Source organism: Neopelma chrysocephalum, unplaced genomic scaffold, assembly GCF_003984885.1.
Source record: "Neopelma chrysocephalum unplaced genomic scaffold, ASM398488v2 Primary Assembly neopelma1_141, whole genome shotgun sequence".
NCBI lineage: Eukaryota > Metazoa > Chordata > Aves > Passeriformes > Pipridae > Neopelma > Neopelma chrysocephalum.
In genome coordinates this window covers 2,025,338-2,042,574 of record NW_020897803.1, presented here as the reverse complement: position 1 = coordinate 2,042,574, position 17,237 = coordinate 2,025,338, and the positions used below count along the sequence as shown (strand labels likewise).

The window sequence follows — 17,237 nt, the reverse complement described above, 5'->3', positions numbered from 1 at the left end:
TTCCATCAGAGTTGCTTACAAATTCTCATCACCTCTTTCTTATTCTAAACAGCACGTCCATTTAAAAGCCCAATTAAGCCAACTATTCTGATTTAGTTGTCTAAGTTTTAGCACATTTATTCCATCAGGTTGTCTGATTTCAAAGACCATTTTCTGGTTGGTATTTACCCCCACAGAAACCAACCCAGAAGGACTGTAGGACTTACTTTCATCATCTGAATCGAATCCAAAGAGCGTCTGACACTTCTTTTGTGCAAGGTGAGCCTCAAGTGCTTCTGAATTACAGTAGATGGTCAAGCAGTTGCCACATCTAAATCTTTCTGTTGTTTTGCTACAAATTTTATCTTGTTCAGAGTAAGCATCTACTTCCTCAGCCAAAATTTTTCTCCGTTTTGGCATACTAATGTAACGTTCGTCAAGGTAACTCGGAGGCAATGGTCTAACATAGGGTTTTGTTAAGATGACACCATATGAAGTAGTCTCTGTTGTCTGATTTGGTTTAGAAGGTACTTGTGAGGCAGCAGCAGCAGCATTATTATTTTGTGGTGCATCGTGACAATTCTGTAAAACTGGTAACACTGACCCGTTTTCTGTCCTTGTTTCATCTGCCACTCTGTCCAAAGGTGTCTGTGATGACTTGGATGACGTCTGATGTGGGTCACTGTGCCCATTGACTAGTTGGTCACTAACAACATTACAGTTTTCAGAATTTGGCTGTAACACAGGTGTCTTTTGGTCTATGGAACTTAAAATGGTAGCACTACTCTCAGATGAACTTTCATTTCCATTGTGAATTACGTTATTTGCTTTCTTCTCCACACTTTGAATGTATGTCTTTGGTTCTGTAGAATCCTTCCTTGACTTCCAAGTTGGAATTGGTAAATCTACAGTTTCTTTTTCATTAACAGATTCATCATCATCCTGGAAACTACAAAGTTCTGAAGGATCATCTGAAGAATCTTTTTCACTTGCATCTTCCAAACATTCTGGGGTTTTATTTAAATAATGCTGAGCCTCATGTTCATACAGCAAAGGGAGCTCCTCAAATAGCTCACAGCAGTCTGAAAAATTGCACTGAGCTTTAAACACACTATGACTTTTTGTATGTTCTGCAAGCTCAGTTGACAGCTTAAATCTCTGATTACAATTAAAGTGTAAACAAAAGTAAACATTTGGATACACGTGTCTCTTTAGGTGGTCTATAAAATGTTGGGAATCAGCAAATTTTCTCTGGCAGAACCGACACTTTCCTTTATTCCATTTCATTATATGTTGCTGCACCTTCAGATCGGTTGGATGACTTTTCCTTGCATGTTTATTGAGGAACCTTATCTTTTTAAACACTCTAGCACAACCATTAGCAGGGCACTTAAAGGTTCCTTCCTCATCCAAAGCATCGATGTCTTTTTGAGGGCAAAAAGCCCCATTCACTTTATGCAGAACAGGTGACTCTTTACTGGAGTTCTCATCATCTTCAGGCAAACTCTCTGTACTTAAAGCATCAGGAACATTATTAAAACAGCTGTCACTACTGTTTTCAGTAGCATCATCCTGGTCACTTAGATGGTTTTCCACCGCATCAAAAACCTGTTCTGCATTCTCATCCTCCTCTTGGACCACTTGCTCAGCACTTGGAGCTATTGCAGCCGCTGGTTCAGTATCTTTGGAACCATCGGAATTCCCATTTTCAAGAGACAGAGAAACATCAGAACATCCTACTTCCTTAAGAGCAGGAGCCTGCTGACCAGCCTCAAGAACTGCAGCAAGATGTTGCCTTTCTATCTTCCTGACATGATTCCTCAAGTGCTTCAGCATCAGTCCCTTTTGCCTGAACTTTCTGGTGCAAAGTACACAGGAAAAACTGCCCTTTTTCTGGTGAGCTTGTGCGTGTTTCACGATGTGATCACCGAGAAATTCCTTGTTGCAGAGCACACAGCGGTGCCGGGGTTCACTCGCATTCGACATTTTAGATGCCTCCAGAGCTTCGTGGTTCTTTTTGGCATTACCTTTGGACCGGGCTCCAGAGCAGTTTCCAGGGTCGAGCTCCCCATTGCTCACATCAGTCAAACAGACACATTCCTCACTCAGAGCCCTGTACTCTGCTATTTTCTCGGGATTTGCAGTCGAGTTTTCCAGTGTACTTTCACTTAAGCCATCCAAGGCCTTATCCCCCAACAACGCCAAACAATTCTGCTTGATCATCAAGAAATTCCAAAACTCGGGATCAAAAAACAAACCCTTTTTCAAAATGGGGAGCAGTTCAAAACGCACACGGTTTTGAACAGAACTAGTGCACTCATTGTATTCTTCATCTGCACATTTATATAAATGTTCAACAGTGTAGTAAGATTCCAAGGTGCGCTCCAGAAAAAAGATGGAAAGAGCACAAATTCGGAGGATCTCCAAGTCATTTGGCAGAAAATGAGCAATTGCTTTATAAATAAGACTTTTCATGTTGGGATCTTCACGGAGGTCCAGCTGTAGGGCACATCCACATATCTCAACACAGATCTGAAGACCATCCTCACCAACCTGCAGAAAGGAAATTATAGTGTACCAAATTATAAAGTACAGCTATTTTCCTGATGGGCTTACAGAAATCTACAGCTTGAAAGTAAAATAAAAAATATCAGACCCCCAGGAAAAAAAACCAAAACACAACTAATATAAACAATGCCCAAACATCAACACCATATGTATTTATATTCATCTACTTGTAAAACAGGAGTTCAGAAAGCATCCTGCTAGTACACTTTACCCAAAGGCATGGACATTTTTAAATATTGCTCAAACAAAACTAAAAATACAGATACAAAAACTTTTGGGCCATGCAGTTCTATAGTTAAAGACAACTAATTATTTGGGGATATAAACCAAGACTGCAAGAAATCTGATATAAAATATAATATAAATATGTGATCTCTGAGTATCTCCTGCCTGCCTCTCCCTTGCCGAGGCTGTTCTACACTATAACACTGTTACTCTATATTTTGACCTTTTTCTAACTCATTTAGCTTGCACTGCATAAAAATGAGGGTAATACAGTTTGCAATTTTGAACAAAAACCACCAGGGAAACCATAACAACTCATGGCCAAGTAATCTAAAAGGTCTGAATTTTCAGAATTCTTATTCCACGCTTCAGGCTGGGGACACTGTCATGAAATTGTAACTCAGAGGGACAATCAGAAACATATTCCCCAAAAGGCAGCAGATTAAAGTCAAAAGAGTTTCAGGGAGCTGAGAAAGAATTAATACCTTCTATATTTAAATGTTTGTTAACAAATGTAGACGATGCTCCATATGTGGTGGGTTATTAAAAAATAAGACTATTTAGATGCAAATAGAAGTTATTAATACCACCACAAGCATTTTAGAATACATACCAGGATGGACCTCTTAAACAGCAGCAAATTATTGCATTTTGATCTGTACAGTAGCCCCCATGAAAAATAATTTACAATTTACTTAGGGCATAAAATAGGAAGGAGCTCTGTTAAATCAGGTTAATGATAAATAACAACATTTGGTGGGAAAAAACTCATATGCCTGTGTGCTTTTGATTACAAACTGTCCAGCCCACAGCTGGATAAACACATCATGTGGTGGGTGAGCAACTGGCTCAGGGGTTGAGCACAGAGGGTGACAGTGACTGGGGTGACATCAGACCGTGACCTGTCGCTAGGGGGGTTCCACAGGGCTCCATCTTGGGCCCTGTGCTCTCCAACATCTCCATAAATTACTTGGAACCAGGACTGGAAGGGACACTGAGCAAGTCTGCAGATGACCCCAAACTGGGAGAAGCTGTTGAGTCCCTCAAGGGCAGGGAGGCCCTGCAAAGAGAGTGGGGAATCACCAACCATGGGAAGTTCAACCAGGGGAAGGGCTGGATTCTGCCCTTGGGATGGGGCAACCCCGGATGGATGGACAGACTGGGGAATGAGAGGCTGGAAAGCAGTGCCAGGAAAGGGCCCTGGGGGTCCTGGTGGTGCCACTTGGCCATGAGTCAGCAGTGCCCTGGCAGCCAAGAGGGACATCCCTGTCCTGGGGGGCACCAGGGAGGGAATTGTCCTGCTCTGCTCTGCCCTGGGGCATCCCCTCCTGCAATATTGGGGCAGTTTGGGTGGACACAATGTAAGGAAGGTATTGAGCCATCAGAGAGTGTCCAAAGGAGGCAATGAGGATGGGGAAGGGCCTGGAGTTGAAGCCGTGTGGGGACACTGAGGGCACTTGGCGTGTTCAGCTGGAGGAGACTGAGGGAAGACCTCACTGCAGTTCCACCTTCCTGGGCAGGGGCAGAGGAGTGGCAGGGACTGAGCTCTGCTCTGGGGGACCAGGGACAGGACCCCAAGGAATGGCTGGAGCTGTGTCAGGGCAGGGTCAGGTTGGATCTCAGCAAAAGGTTCTTCCCCCAGAGGGTGGTTGGGCACTGACCAGGCTCCCCAGGGCAGTGGGCACAGCCCCAAGGCTGCCAGAGCTCCAGGAGGGTTTGGATGATCCTCTGGGGCACAGGGTGGGACTCTGGGGATGGGCCTGTGCAGGGCTGAGGGTTGGACTGGATGATCCTTGTGGGTCCCTTCCAGCTCAGCCCATTCTGTGATTCTGTGACATCTGTTGCAGATGTTTGTACAGGGCAGTACAAGACTAACATCTGTAGCATGAAATACTGTGCAATTTTCTGAAGCAAAATAATGTCTTCTCCTGTACTATTCTAGCTCTTCCTTTGTGATATATTAAGCACATTTTCAGATTTGATTAGAACTGGTAAAAGGATTCAGAATGTAGCAAGGATGAAGGGTGGATACAATTACACAAGTCCTATTTCCTTGAGAAGCCAGGCTGAAAAACCCCACCACCAACCAATAAATTGTTCAGATCTATTTCATTATTAATTTCCACATTTATTTATAGAGGATGACAATCCTCAAACTTACTGCAGAAAAAGAAAAGCTCAGAATTCAGTAAAAATAAAACCTTAAAAACACAACTAATCAAGAGTAATCATAATATTGATGCATATTCTAGAACTTGACAAAACTTTTAAGTTAATAGTGCCCTTCCCTATCCCCTGTTTTTTAACTTTCCATAAAAACTGGTCAGTATACAATATAAACATCACTTCTCTTTAACTAGTTACAAAAAGAATGGTGGCTGAGGTAAAAACAAACAGAACTTACTTCATCCTTAATGACTTTCATGAAAGGGAAAATGACTCTGACATTTGTAGCAATTCTTAGGAGCTGGTAGCAGTGGTCAACAAATACTTGTTTTGAAGGGTTAGATTTAAGCTGCAGTTTACTCCAAATGAAGACCAGGTCCCTATTAAGTACAGAATAAAATATTCCAATTAGATTGAGTTTTAGAACTCTATCACTAAGCATGATGCATTACTAAAGACAATTATTTGCATGTTCTGTGACTAAAATCATATCTGAGGGCTTAATACCAATCTAATTAACACCACAACGTGCACAATGAAAAATGCAACTTAATTACTTTGTTAAAGCATTCAGGGTATCTCCTATCACTGAGCCAATTAAATATTTAACAAAATCTTAACATATTCAGCTTAGTTTATAGAGAGAACTGCACAATAAAATCAGATGGTACAGATCTAACCCTTAACACCACAGGCAGTAAACATCAAGCTCTGCATGTTCTCAGGATTAAGGTACTTTCAGGAAAAGAAGTCCTTCGGAAAAGAAGCTTTTGAATGTGGAAAGTGGAAGCATTGTAGAAAGGTAACTTCTGCTATGGTCCAGTGACAGGAATAGTGATGTTCTCCAGCTATGTGCATTACAACACAATTTTCTGCCAATAGCAATTATATGAAGGTATCAGGCTCTACAGCTATTCCTACATCTCTGGGATCTTCAGTCAAATAACATTCCTGCCTGAGACAAGGAAAGCCAAGAACAGGCTGCTGGGCTCTGCAGCAGAGCTGCTACACAGGTGATGTGCTCAGCCTATAAAATAGAGCTCATTGAAAGGTACAGCCTGTAAATTCTACACACTTTAGTTCAGAGACTCAGGAAGGCAATTGGACTTGACTTTTAGTGACGAGATTCGCCAGCACAAAGATTTCACACAGGAGAAGATGAATTAGGACTGTTTAGGAAGAAATCCCACCTCGACATTACAACGAAAACAGGACTAACTGATTTCCATTTTCTGAAAGAAGACACTTTTCTATTCCACAAGTGTCCTCCCTCAGAAAACAAATGTAATTACTGACAAAATATCTGGTTGATCTTCCGGAGTCTCCAGTCTGTGCCAGTTACAAATGAAACCTTTCAGATTAAGCTTCTTTTAGTAAGGTCAGTGCCTGAATGAAGGGAAGTGATGGAACTGCCTATGACAAAACACCAACTTCACCTTTCAATTTAGGACAGCTCTACAGTTCTGCTTGACATTTTAAGAGCTAGACAAGAGAGCTTGATTGTTTTCTTTCATTCAGAACCCAAGAAAACTAAGGTTGAAAGAAAGATTAACATGGGGGAAACTGTGAAAAGGGAGACCTATAAGCAGCTCTATGCACAAAAAATTAGTCTTGCAGGTTTTCTAACGATATAAGCTGTCCACCTCTGCCTTTACCAGACTGGAAATCTCATTTCTACATCTTTGCAGACTTCACACAGAAGTTTGAAAACAGTGTCTTTGTGGACCAAACCATTCATAACAACTCAGTAAAAGTCTCAGTCTGAAGTACAGAAGTAAGAACTGAATATTTTTGCTGCTATATGTTACCACAACTGAAAAATCCAGTTTAGCCTCTGCTTTGCCTCATACCATTTCAGAGCAACCCATTTCAACACTAATCCCAGAAAATTTGAGAAAATTCAAATTATCCTTGTGAGAGATTAGTGGTTGAAGTGGTTTGTGGTGCTCAGACAAGTGTGATGGCTGGCACAAGGAAAGAGCTGAAAAGGGAATGAGGAAAACTGAAAGTATGAGGAACAGCTCCACGGGGGAAGAACAAGGTGTTAACCATCATTTGACTAGACCCTATATTTTAGTCTTTTAATCTTATTTTTCTTGTAGATATGGTGGCTTCTTCTCAAGCACATTTCTGACTTTGACAATCATCAAGGATTAAAGGCTTCTTGAGGAGCTGATTGGACTCTTTCAACCACTTCTATGCTTTAGATACCAACTTTCACGCTGAAGTCAGCAGCACTTGAGAAATTTCAGTGCCACTGACCAGAACACAGATGATGAATCTGAGACAACATAGGCAGGGGAAGTTTTCTCTTTGCACAATAATTATGGCAGGGTAGTATAGTACTTAAAGACCTTTACTTCTTGGATGGTATAACTTAGTTCACACTGAGGCCTTTCCTAAACTGTTATAGACTTGTGTTAGGGTCATTTAAATTGTTACTGTGAGATCACAGAACTCAGTACCTCTTTACCAGAGGCAACCAAGCATTCCAGTCTCTTAACTACCTACAGAGTACCACAACCATTGCACATCTCCATCAGTGACACAAGATGATGGTTAAACCCACCCTGCCTGAGCTAGATCTCAACCCTTTGATACCCTTGATAAGCAGGTTTGTCTTTCCTTGGGTATAGAGAGCACACTTTTCCAAAAGTGATCAAACATGTGGTAAAAATTCCTTGACTTACTTTGAATTTACTGCATAGGAATCACTTGAAAACAGCCAAAACAGCATTTAAGAAGTTGCCTGGCAGAGAAGGAAGGCAATCCTGCTGTGCCTGTTTGTAACTGTTCCATCAAAACACTATCTTGCTGAAGAGACATCACCTCCTTACTACATCACTATGGACTGACCTCTCACCAATACCTCGTATGAAAGGATGTCTAGTAAGACCAAACACAGCTTGCTTTGTGATTAATTTGTAAGTGGGCTTTGATTTCAAACAAATAATTCAGTTCATCTAAATCTAGAATTTATTCCTAACATCAAGGAAAGTAAGAGTTGTGCAACAGAGCTGCTTAAAGTTCATCTTCCTCTGAGGTGGCAGTTAATGGTTTCACCTTGAAGATTTCATACAGGTAGCAAATATCTGCTAGTTACAACTTTCTAATCTATTTTGCTGCCTTAACTTTGCTACTTGACTTTTGGCCTCAATTCCAGACAAGGTGAGATGACTTATGCTGTGCTGCAGACATTAAAATCTCCTCTAGGGAAAAATACGTTCTCAAAGCTAAATTAACCTGGCTCCCACTTCTTCAAAAATTTGAATTACAGTGTAGTCATCACATGATGATGTAGTACATGCAGCCTTCATATGATCTATGAAGCATTATACAGAATTCTCTTGTTGGGAACACAATTGTTAAGGCTCAGCATCTGTAAAGAATGAAACAGCTGTTTGAGCTGCACAGATGGAACTGCTCTGAACTCTTCCAAAGATTCCCAACTTCTCTATTCTGAATAGCAGATTAAAAGACTGAGATCGTTTCCTTCTAAAACAGGTATCCAAAAGTACTTGAGTCTCTTCTGGAATTTCATCTTTGACAGAACATAAGGAGATACATCTTGTTTGGAACAGCAATTTCAAAAATGGATGATGCAAAATCAGATGGGTAAAAGCAAGGCTAACATTATATAGCAAAAGATATAAGAAGGTGGTTTAATTACAGTATTAAAAATGCCTTTTTAAAAACACTGAATCCCTGAAACAGAAAGCACTAACCATGTAATTAATACATGTAGGTTACATCTATCAATTCCCTAAAAAATAAGAAGTCAGGAGAGGCAGCATTTGGGCAGGAATCAGCAAATAGGGACTCCATTCTAAAGTGGCCACAGGGCTCACACAAACTATGTACCTTTTTGGTTGAACTTCTGTCCAGTGAGGACAGCCATGACCACCTTTTTCTGGACAGACTGAATGAAAAACACCACCAGCTACTGCCAACACATTGTACTATAAATGTAAGTCAACCATAATCCCAAAGGTTTTGATTGAACAATTACTCATCCAGTAGTTAAGGAATAAATTTACTAACAAACCAAACATTATCGTGTCTGACCTTTGTTACTTCAAGACAAAAAAAACTTTTCAATTCCCTGAAATCAGGGAACACAGAAATCCTAGAGAGATTCTAAACTCCATGTAAAAATTAGTTATGCAGATGAATAATTTGATCTCAGTTGACGAAAGAAGAAGATCAAATCCTTGTTAAGTTGTGTTGCTTTAACTACATCATCAAACAAACAAATAAAGCATACTTTATGTCAAGGAATGCAGATGTTCCTTCAGATACACAAATTACAAAGGCTAAACAGAAGAATTATCTCCCTTCCTTTCCGTCCTCAGAATGATGAAATTTGTTAACAACTCTCTAGAAAACACTTTTTACCCCTAAAAACATCCAAGTATCAAGATGATTCAATGTGTATGAAGACATCTTACTTAAATGTTTTATAAAGGACCATCAGTCATGTAATGGCTCTGCTTATGATGTAGAAGTTCCACAATTAATAGCACATTTCAGAATGACATATTCTCTTTTTAGACACATTTAGACACACACTACAGCTACAGAGCAAAATATCTTCATTGCTAAGAGTCTACAGACTGCATATTGTTAAACATTGCTAATCATAAATGCTTATAATAAATTTTTAGGTATTTATAGCCTCAGGTATGTAAAGGCTCACTCTTCTCTTAATTTGAAGCAGTTAGTAAATGTTATGTACTATGTACTACCACTGCACACGACCCTGTGTAAAAAGGCAAACAGGCACAACAGATGCACTAAGAATGTTTAAAAATTGTGTTAGAACGTTTTTTAATTGGTATTTTAAACTTGAGCTACATCTTAAAAGTTAAGTGAGTTTCATTTTGGCAACAAGCATTTATTTCCTGCTAAGCTGCTTCACCAGAAATAAAGTATTTACCATATACAATACATGTCCCCATTTTGGAGCTGTGGGACTAGGAAGGATTCACAAAGCTGTAAGGCTAAGGTAGTCTTCCCTTCTTTTTCAGTGTTGCAGATGATCTCAATTCCACTCTTGCAATCAGTCCTCAACAAGTGCTATACAATTAAAATAAAATCAATTTAGATCAGTTGGCTGACATGAAATAAAATCCTACCAGACCTTGCTATACTAAAGTTACTGAAAACTTCAGGAACTGCTATTAACATAGCATGGCTTTGGAATAGCTTTTGTGTAGGTCTGTAAATTAAGATTTTGGAGGTATCTAGAGCTCCTTCATATTTCTTACAGTAGTGACCATCAGAATAATTGTCTGAAAAATTAAAATACCACACAAAAGCACTTCTTTGCATGATGGGAGCTTGTTCTTAAAACAAGGTTAAGAAAACACTGTTATCTAGTAAGTGCTATCACTGGAAAAAGCAGGGCCACATTCAGCTCAAGTGTCATTTTACACAAAAGGACATCATTAAAAAATTTCAAGCCTACCAAAACTACATAATGTCCAGAACACTGGACTGGCATCAATTAGGCTCAAGTGCTTTTACTAAAATAATAGTCTACAGTAAAATAGTCAATACACTGAAGTCACAAAATATTAATGATTTAAGTTATTTAGGGAATATATCCACAAGTACACTTGAACCAAAAAAAATTGCATTTAGGTCAACAAGATCTCCAGGCACTTAACATTTACCACCTCCAAGCTTAAGCCAGCACCAAGTTAAGCCTGATTTTATGACATTTGGTTCTACAAAAGCAGAGTTCCACACGCTCCTCTTGACAACTTGTACCCAGCAAGTATAAAGTCCCACTTCATGAAAACAATGTAGACTGACAAACAATACCTCCTGGAATAGCTGATCTTCTAATGGTGACATATAAAGACAGGTGAAAAGAGCTTGATGGAAATACAGATCTTTACTGATATCTGGATGATTTATGCAAGATTTGATAAGAGCCATTGCCTCAGGGATGCGTTCACAGGCAATAAGGTATCTGGCACGCAGTTCAAAGAACAGTGGATTTTCAGAGCTTAAATATTTGTTAACTGTACAGAAAAGAAAGATTTAAAGGCAATTAGAATATGAAGTCCAACCAACAATTATTTTTATGTTGCTTTTAATAGTGCAATGTCAACAAATAATACAAAAAAAATTAACGGCTCTGCTAAAGAATCGATCAAATATTAAGTGAAATACCATAAATCTGTCCTTCTGCCTGGAAACAAATTGTTATTTTTCTTACACCAGTAATCTAGTTCAGTATTTTGTTTCTAACAGATTAACACAAGGTGCTGTAAAGGATTAGTAAGATTTACAGTATACAGAAGAAAAATTCCCTCCTTTCTGGAATCTGGGTGATTGTCAAAAGTATAGGATTGATATCACTTCCAAACTATAATCATAAATATTTAAAACAACTCAGGATACTCATTACTCATTAAAATGTACGATCTCAAAGTGGTGTGAAAAAGGTTAACTACAATCCACATGCTGTTGCCTTAAGTAGCTTTGAATGCCTTGATTTTTCTTGCCAAGGTGGAAAATATATTTTCCCTTCCTCTAAAAGTGCTACTGGGCACAATTCATATCTAAATACCTTTTAATCCTAGCCCCTGATTTCTGGAATTCTGTTTTTCAGACCTAAAAGATAATCTTAAAGCTAACATATGAGTGAAATGATCTCAATTGAGATACTAATAATATTTAACATTAAAGTAACTGGAAATTCAGAAATCCCTAGTAGACATACTTCAGATCTCTATTAGAAACAGGATTTCTCTATTTTTATGCAAGCTAATGGTGTAACACGCTAAAAAAGGAATATTATTCAAGGTGTTAGGTTTCAGATGATATTTGTTAACAGGAAAAAAAAAATCTAATTCCCAATATCCATTTGCACTTCTGGGTACAAACTCAGTAAACAAGAGGACTCAAAGGAAAGCCAGTGTCTAACTGAGGTCATTCACTGCAAGAAAAACTGATTATACAGAAAAGTCCCTAGAGCCAAGTAAAGATGTCAACAACCCCCTTAGGAAGTAATTAAGTGGGTGCACCTCTCTAATGATCTTTTCTAGATCCTCACATTAGACCACCTTATTCTCCCTAATCTATCACAAGTTTATTGCTCCAGTGTTTCAACCCTATTATTTTTCTTTAAACCCAGTAACTGCCTTTCTTTCCAGCCATCTCAAAATAGAAGGTAACATCTCAAAGTATGCTACAACTCATGTAAAGACAGACACAGAGAGGTTAGTCTTGGCCTAAGCTGCTCCAGACAGTTAATGAATCCAAGACAGGATTATGTAGTTCACACAAACTGACTTTTGCAAGTAATGGTTGGTGATTCAGCAATAGGCAGCTTTCCCCATTAGAAATAATGATCCCTGAGGGAACTACATGGCCAAATATACAAAATATACACCAAATAATGCTGGCCTGTAAAGTAGCACAGAATGTCCGCTTTCTGTAAGACTTGACAAGAATCAGGTTTTAGAGGAAGTGAGACGAGAAAGAACGAGCTTCCAAAATGTCATTATCTAACATAAAACATTTGTCATCACAGATGAGATGTCAAGGGTGTGTGGGGATATCAGTAGATAAAAAGCAGAGAAAATATCTCAGCAGAGGGGAAGGAGATGCAGCCTGAAACAAAAGGAAACAAAGTGATCATCTGGTGACAACAGGCAGTCTCATTCCTACTCTGCCAGGTTAAAACTAAGTCAACATCCTCAAAGTGTTACCAGAGAGGTTTCGTGATGATCAAGAGAATCATTACAGCAAAGGATAAACTAATTCTTTGCTGGAGAGACAGAGATTGAGACCTAACCTAACATCATAATCACCAAAACCGTGCAATGCAGAACAAAACAAGGTTAATCCTTGTTTTCATTTTGTTTCTGTACTTATTTGACTAGAACTAAACCAGATATATTATAAAAATAACGGGCAAATATGTTGGTCGAGCACTTGCTTCACAACAGAGACAAAACAACAAAGACTACCCCTTCAATCATGTTAATTTGCTGTCAAAATACTTTTTCTGGTTAAGGAGGCAGGCTCAACTTTAATCCTCTTCCTCTCTCTACAGAATGAGCACACTGTCATAAACACAGGAATGAGTTTGTATCATGCACTACACCATAGCAACTAGAGAAAAACTAGCATTTTCCATCACTAATCAAATAGAAACAACTTTTAAGAGATCCTCTGTGAGCATTGCTGGTAAATGTTAAGATATTAGTACAGACTTCACTGTAGATTGGATATTTTTCCTGTTATGAACTTTCATTAACATTCCAGTGATTTTGTTTCCATCTTTCTCCTACTCCCAGCTCTAGGAATTACACACACACAAACAGAGAGCAGCTGCCACATGTAATCATGGGCATTGCTGTAAACAGAGCCCAGAAAAGCCACAAGCCCAAGTATTTACAATTTAAAAGAAAAATTAAATGAGTCTGACGGGTATTTATGAGACATAAATACACATCAGATCCTCTCAGCAGCCTAAGTGAAGTCAGGTCAGTCTCCAATGCTCTGTCAGGGGTTGCACATCTAGATTGGGTAAATCCATGCCATGAATTTTATGAACCACCTGTGCCTGAACAATCTGATCTCTACACTATAAAATAAGACTTAAACCAGTAGCAAAGAAATTTAGCTTTCTTTCAAATAAAAGAGGGACCAGCATGTTTTACTACAGAAAAATAAACTGTGTGCAATGCCAGCTGACAATACCTGACTAATAGTTTAAAAAAAGCATAATTTAACACATTTTTCAGTGCTCTACAAAATTACTGTGGTAAATGAAGTACCTAATTCCTGTGACACAGGCTTTGCTTTCAGAATTGCTTGTAAGACTGGATCCTCCCATGGTCCACCATCTCGAATGATTCGAGTCACTAGTTCCAGGTTCATATTCCTGTATTTGTTTAGAAGGTTCTGACATTCCTACATGGAAAAAGGAAAGCAATTAGGGAGAAGAAAAAGATGTTGTCTAAAAACAGGTAGGCTATCCAAAAGATACAAAACAAGAAACCCAGGCATGTTTGAGTATTTCCTCAGTCAGCAATTGGAGCTACAAAGTCTTTCACTGACAGATTTAGACATGTCAGTGCTGGATTTGTGATCCAGTGATGGTGTCTGAATTCCAGGAGGGAAAAATTAATTAAGCCACATGAGTCACCAGCCCTCAAGCAACTATTTCTCTCCAGATCTCCACGTATAAGAAATTATGTTTGCCTATAATATTAGGAAATGCTTTAGCCACTCGTGACTTTCACGTGTCAAGTTCCCTCTCATCCCCACACCTTGTTATTTGCTGGTAAAGTGTCAATATTAACATTAATGGACAGAAAATTTTAATCATGAGAAAGTTACCTAATTTTGAAACAAAAAATGCAGCTGAAGAATGGTTTCCATGCACATACAATTACCTTCTTCACATATGCTTTCCTGCTGCAAGCTCTTTTATTTTCAAACCAATTTTTTTATTTTTTCAAAAGAGTATGTTTGATGGTAAGCACTGGTTAAGTAACTGAAATAATGTTTTTCACTACCAGTTTGAGGACACAACTGAGGCAGAAATTCTTTATTTAGAAAACTGTGCAAAGATATATCTTAAGACATTCATTGTTTAAAAGTAAAAAGGCAATTGAGAACTGCAATACAAAAGTACACATCACATTTTTTGCTAAAGTCTTTCTTATTCAGAGACTGCTTTTGACAAGCACTTATTGCAGGACTGCCAAACTGTCCCATTACCCTTTTGTGAGAGACTAAGCCACTGCTTGCCCACATTCTTCCATTAATTGTAATCAAGCAAGTAATGGCTGCTGGTTTGATAATTAAAGGTAAGCAGTGCTGATACATTAATTTGTAGAGGCAGTAATAGACAGGTATCACCATAAAAATAACTGAGGAATAGCTATTTTTCAGACTGCAGCTCCATGACCAGCATTAACAGGAGACACAACCTTGTTTTTCATCCTTTCTTTTCCCTACAAAGTTTCCTCTCATGGTGGTACAAGTGCCTGTGGTCCCATGCAGTGAACTCAACCCTCAAAATCAGGTAACATAAAATACCAAAACCAAACCCCACACTTATCTGGCAAAAAAGGGCATATTTTTAACCCAAGATCACTTATCTTATGCAGTTATGTAGAGTCAAACAAAACTTTGTCCCAATCTATGCAAGAATACAACAGCTGAATAAGCAATTTGTGCTGACCTGAGGATCTCACTGAGGCAGAGCTTTGACTTCAAATTTACTGTTTAAAACCACAGTGGGGAAACAGGAGGTTTCATGTCATGACACTGGATGACATTAAGCTCTAAACAGACATAAATAAGCAAAGCTTCCTTCTTCTATGTAGGAAATGCACAAAATATGACTAACAAGATTGGTACTACAAAGAGAAGTACATTTTGCTTACTCCAAGTAGATTCATAGAGCAATACTGATGATAAATGAAAGAATAAATGGTTTTCCCTTTAATGGCGTATTTCCTCCAGGTTATATACCCACAAAAACTGCCTTTACATCACCTAAAATAACATTACAAGGTTTATATGAAAGCAGGCAACACTACCTGGATTGAACCTAAAATATCTTTCAAAGGATCTTCATAGAACTCATCCTTTCCAAAGAACAGCAGCAATTCAAAAAAACTCCTAAAAAACAGAAGTAGTGACAAGTCAAGTTAAAAACATTCATTCAAAAAAATGAAACTACTACAAGTATAGACTTGTATTTTCACAGCACTTAAAATCACAATTCCAGACCCCGTGCCCATGCTGGAGTCACTCAAATATAATACAGCTAACAAGCTAACAAGACCAAACTGGCAATAATATAGATTATATTGAAAAGTCAACTTAAAAATCCCTCCTGCTGCACTTTTTTCACAAGTTCATGGCATTAAGACTCACAGCACCTGCCTGATCTTCTCCCTCAAGAGGTCTTGTACTCTCCATACAACAGGGAACCTTCTCAAGAGCCAAAGAATTTGTCAGATGTGCAGCAGTTTTGAGGAAGAAAGCAGGATTTAAGCAAATCAGGTGCATGTGCAGCAACAAGTGTTACCTCAGAAGTGGCAGACACAGGAAAAAGCAGAGCTGATCCTTTCAATCTATATTTAAACTGACTTGTGGCTTCCATGTTTTCCATCATCTTAAAATACCGGTCTAGCATTTTATTTCATTTAAATTTAGTGATTAAGACAAACAATCCTGTTAACAGGTTTTTAAGTCAAGATCTTGCCATCGCAATTTCTTTCCTGACCTCTTAGTCTTTCATTGCAACTGCTCTTGAAACAAAAGGCAGGTTTTCATGAACAGCTGGACAAGGAACCCTTTGCAGAACAATTAAATTCACTGCAGTTATCCCCTAATTTCAAGTCAAACTTCAAAATATTTGAAGGTGACACCCAAAGTACAAAACAAAATGTTATGGTTTTAATAAAGCGAATTCAAAAAAGTTCATTTTTCCTCTGAATAACATTTTCAGGAATGCTGTGCATTAAAATATATTCATACAGACAAAATTAAGTTTTCTATAGTAATAATGGCAAAGGATCATAAAATTTGGTTTCCCTTAGATTATGCTGCAGTAATTTTTTTCCTAACCAGGGATGAGCTATGCCAAAAACAGACCTAGAAAAATGAAGTTACAAATGCATTATGTTCAGTGACAGAATTTTTCCCCAGGTTAGGTCCTCAAATCTCAGCTCATACATGGAATGAAAAAACAACCACTACCTAAATAAGTCCTTTGTTCTGGAAAAAATATTATCTCATTTCATGTTAAACAAAATTTTCTCAGGAAAGGTCAGACATGAGTCATGTCAGGATCTGGAAAGCAGCCAAACCAGAACTTAAATAATAAGACAAAACTAGTTATAGCAAGTGATGTGTGCTTGTGTTTAAATCTGCTTTGACTGATTTAATAAGAACAGGACTTTGAGAAAAAAAATCTGTTAATCAATAGTGAGCAAGTGTAAACTGTAATTTTCTTCTCTATCAGTGCACCTGCTTATGACACTCTTTTCAGAATAATAAAGGAAGTCATCAAAATACTTCTATTTCCTCATCACCAGTTTCCATTCAGTTAAAATTCAGGCAATTCCAAGTTGGTCCAAGTTATCTTAAAACCTGCAGCATTGCACATCCACATTTATATCTATATCTAGATTTATCACATCACTACTTTGGTATTACTGGCAGCAGAAGATTGCCCAAGACCACTGGCACCAGTAGGAAACTCCCTGGGATTAATGACAATAAAGATGCTGCTCCATTTGATATGAATAGCAAGG

The 17,237-nt window shown here is 38.4% G+C and overlaps 1 protein-coding gene across 1 annotated transcript in view; it reads right to left on the bottom strand.

Annotated features, from left to right (window-relative positions):
* Positions 1-17,237, bottom strand: part of ZNF654 (zinc finger protein 654) — a 31,949-nt gene that overhangs the window by 3,957 nt on the left and 10,755 nt on the right. Inside the window, exons 3-8 of the mRNA XM_027699769.1 lie at positions 15,513-15,594; positions 13,737-13,872; positions 10,765-10,967; positions 9,875-10,014; positions 5,177-5,318; positions 207-2,532 (exon numbers count right to left, since the gene is read on the bottom strand). Of these exons, the coding sequence (XP_027555570.1) occupies positions 207-2,532; positions 5,177-5,318; positions 9,875-10,014; positions 10,765-10,967; positions 13,737-13,872; positions 15,513-15,594 (3,029 nt within the window). The remainder of the gene's footprint in view (positions 1-206; positions 2,533-5,176; positions 5,319-9,874; positions 10,015-10,764; positions 10,968-13,736; positions 13,873-15,512; positions 15,595-17,237) is intronic.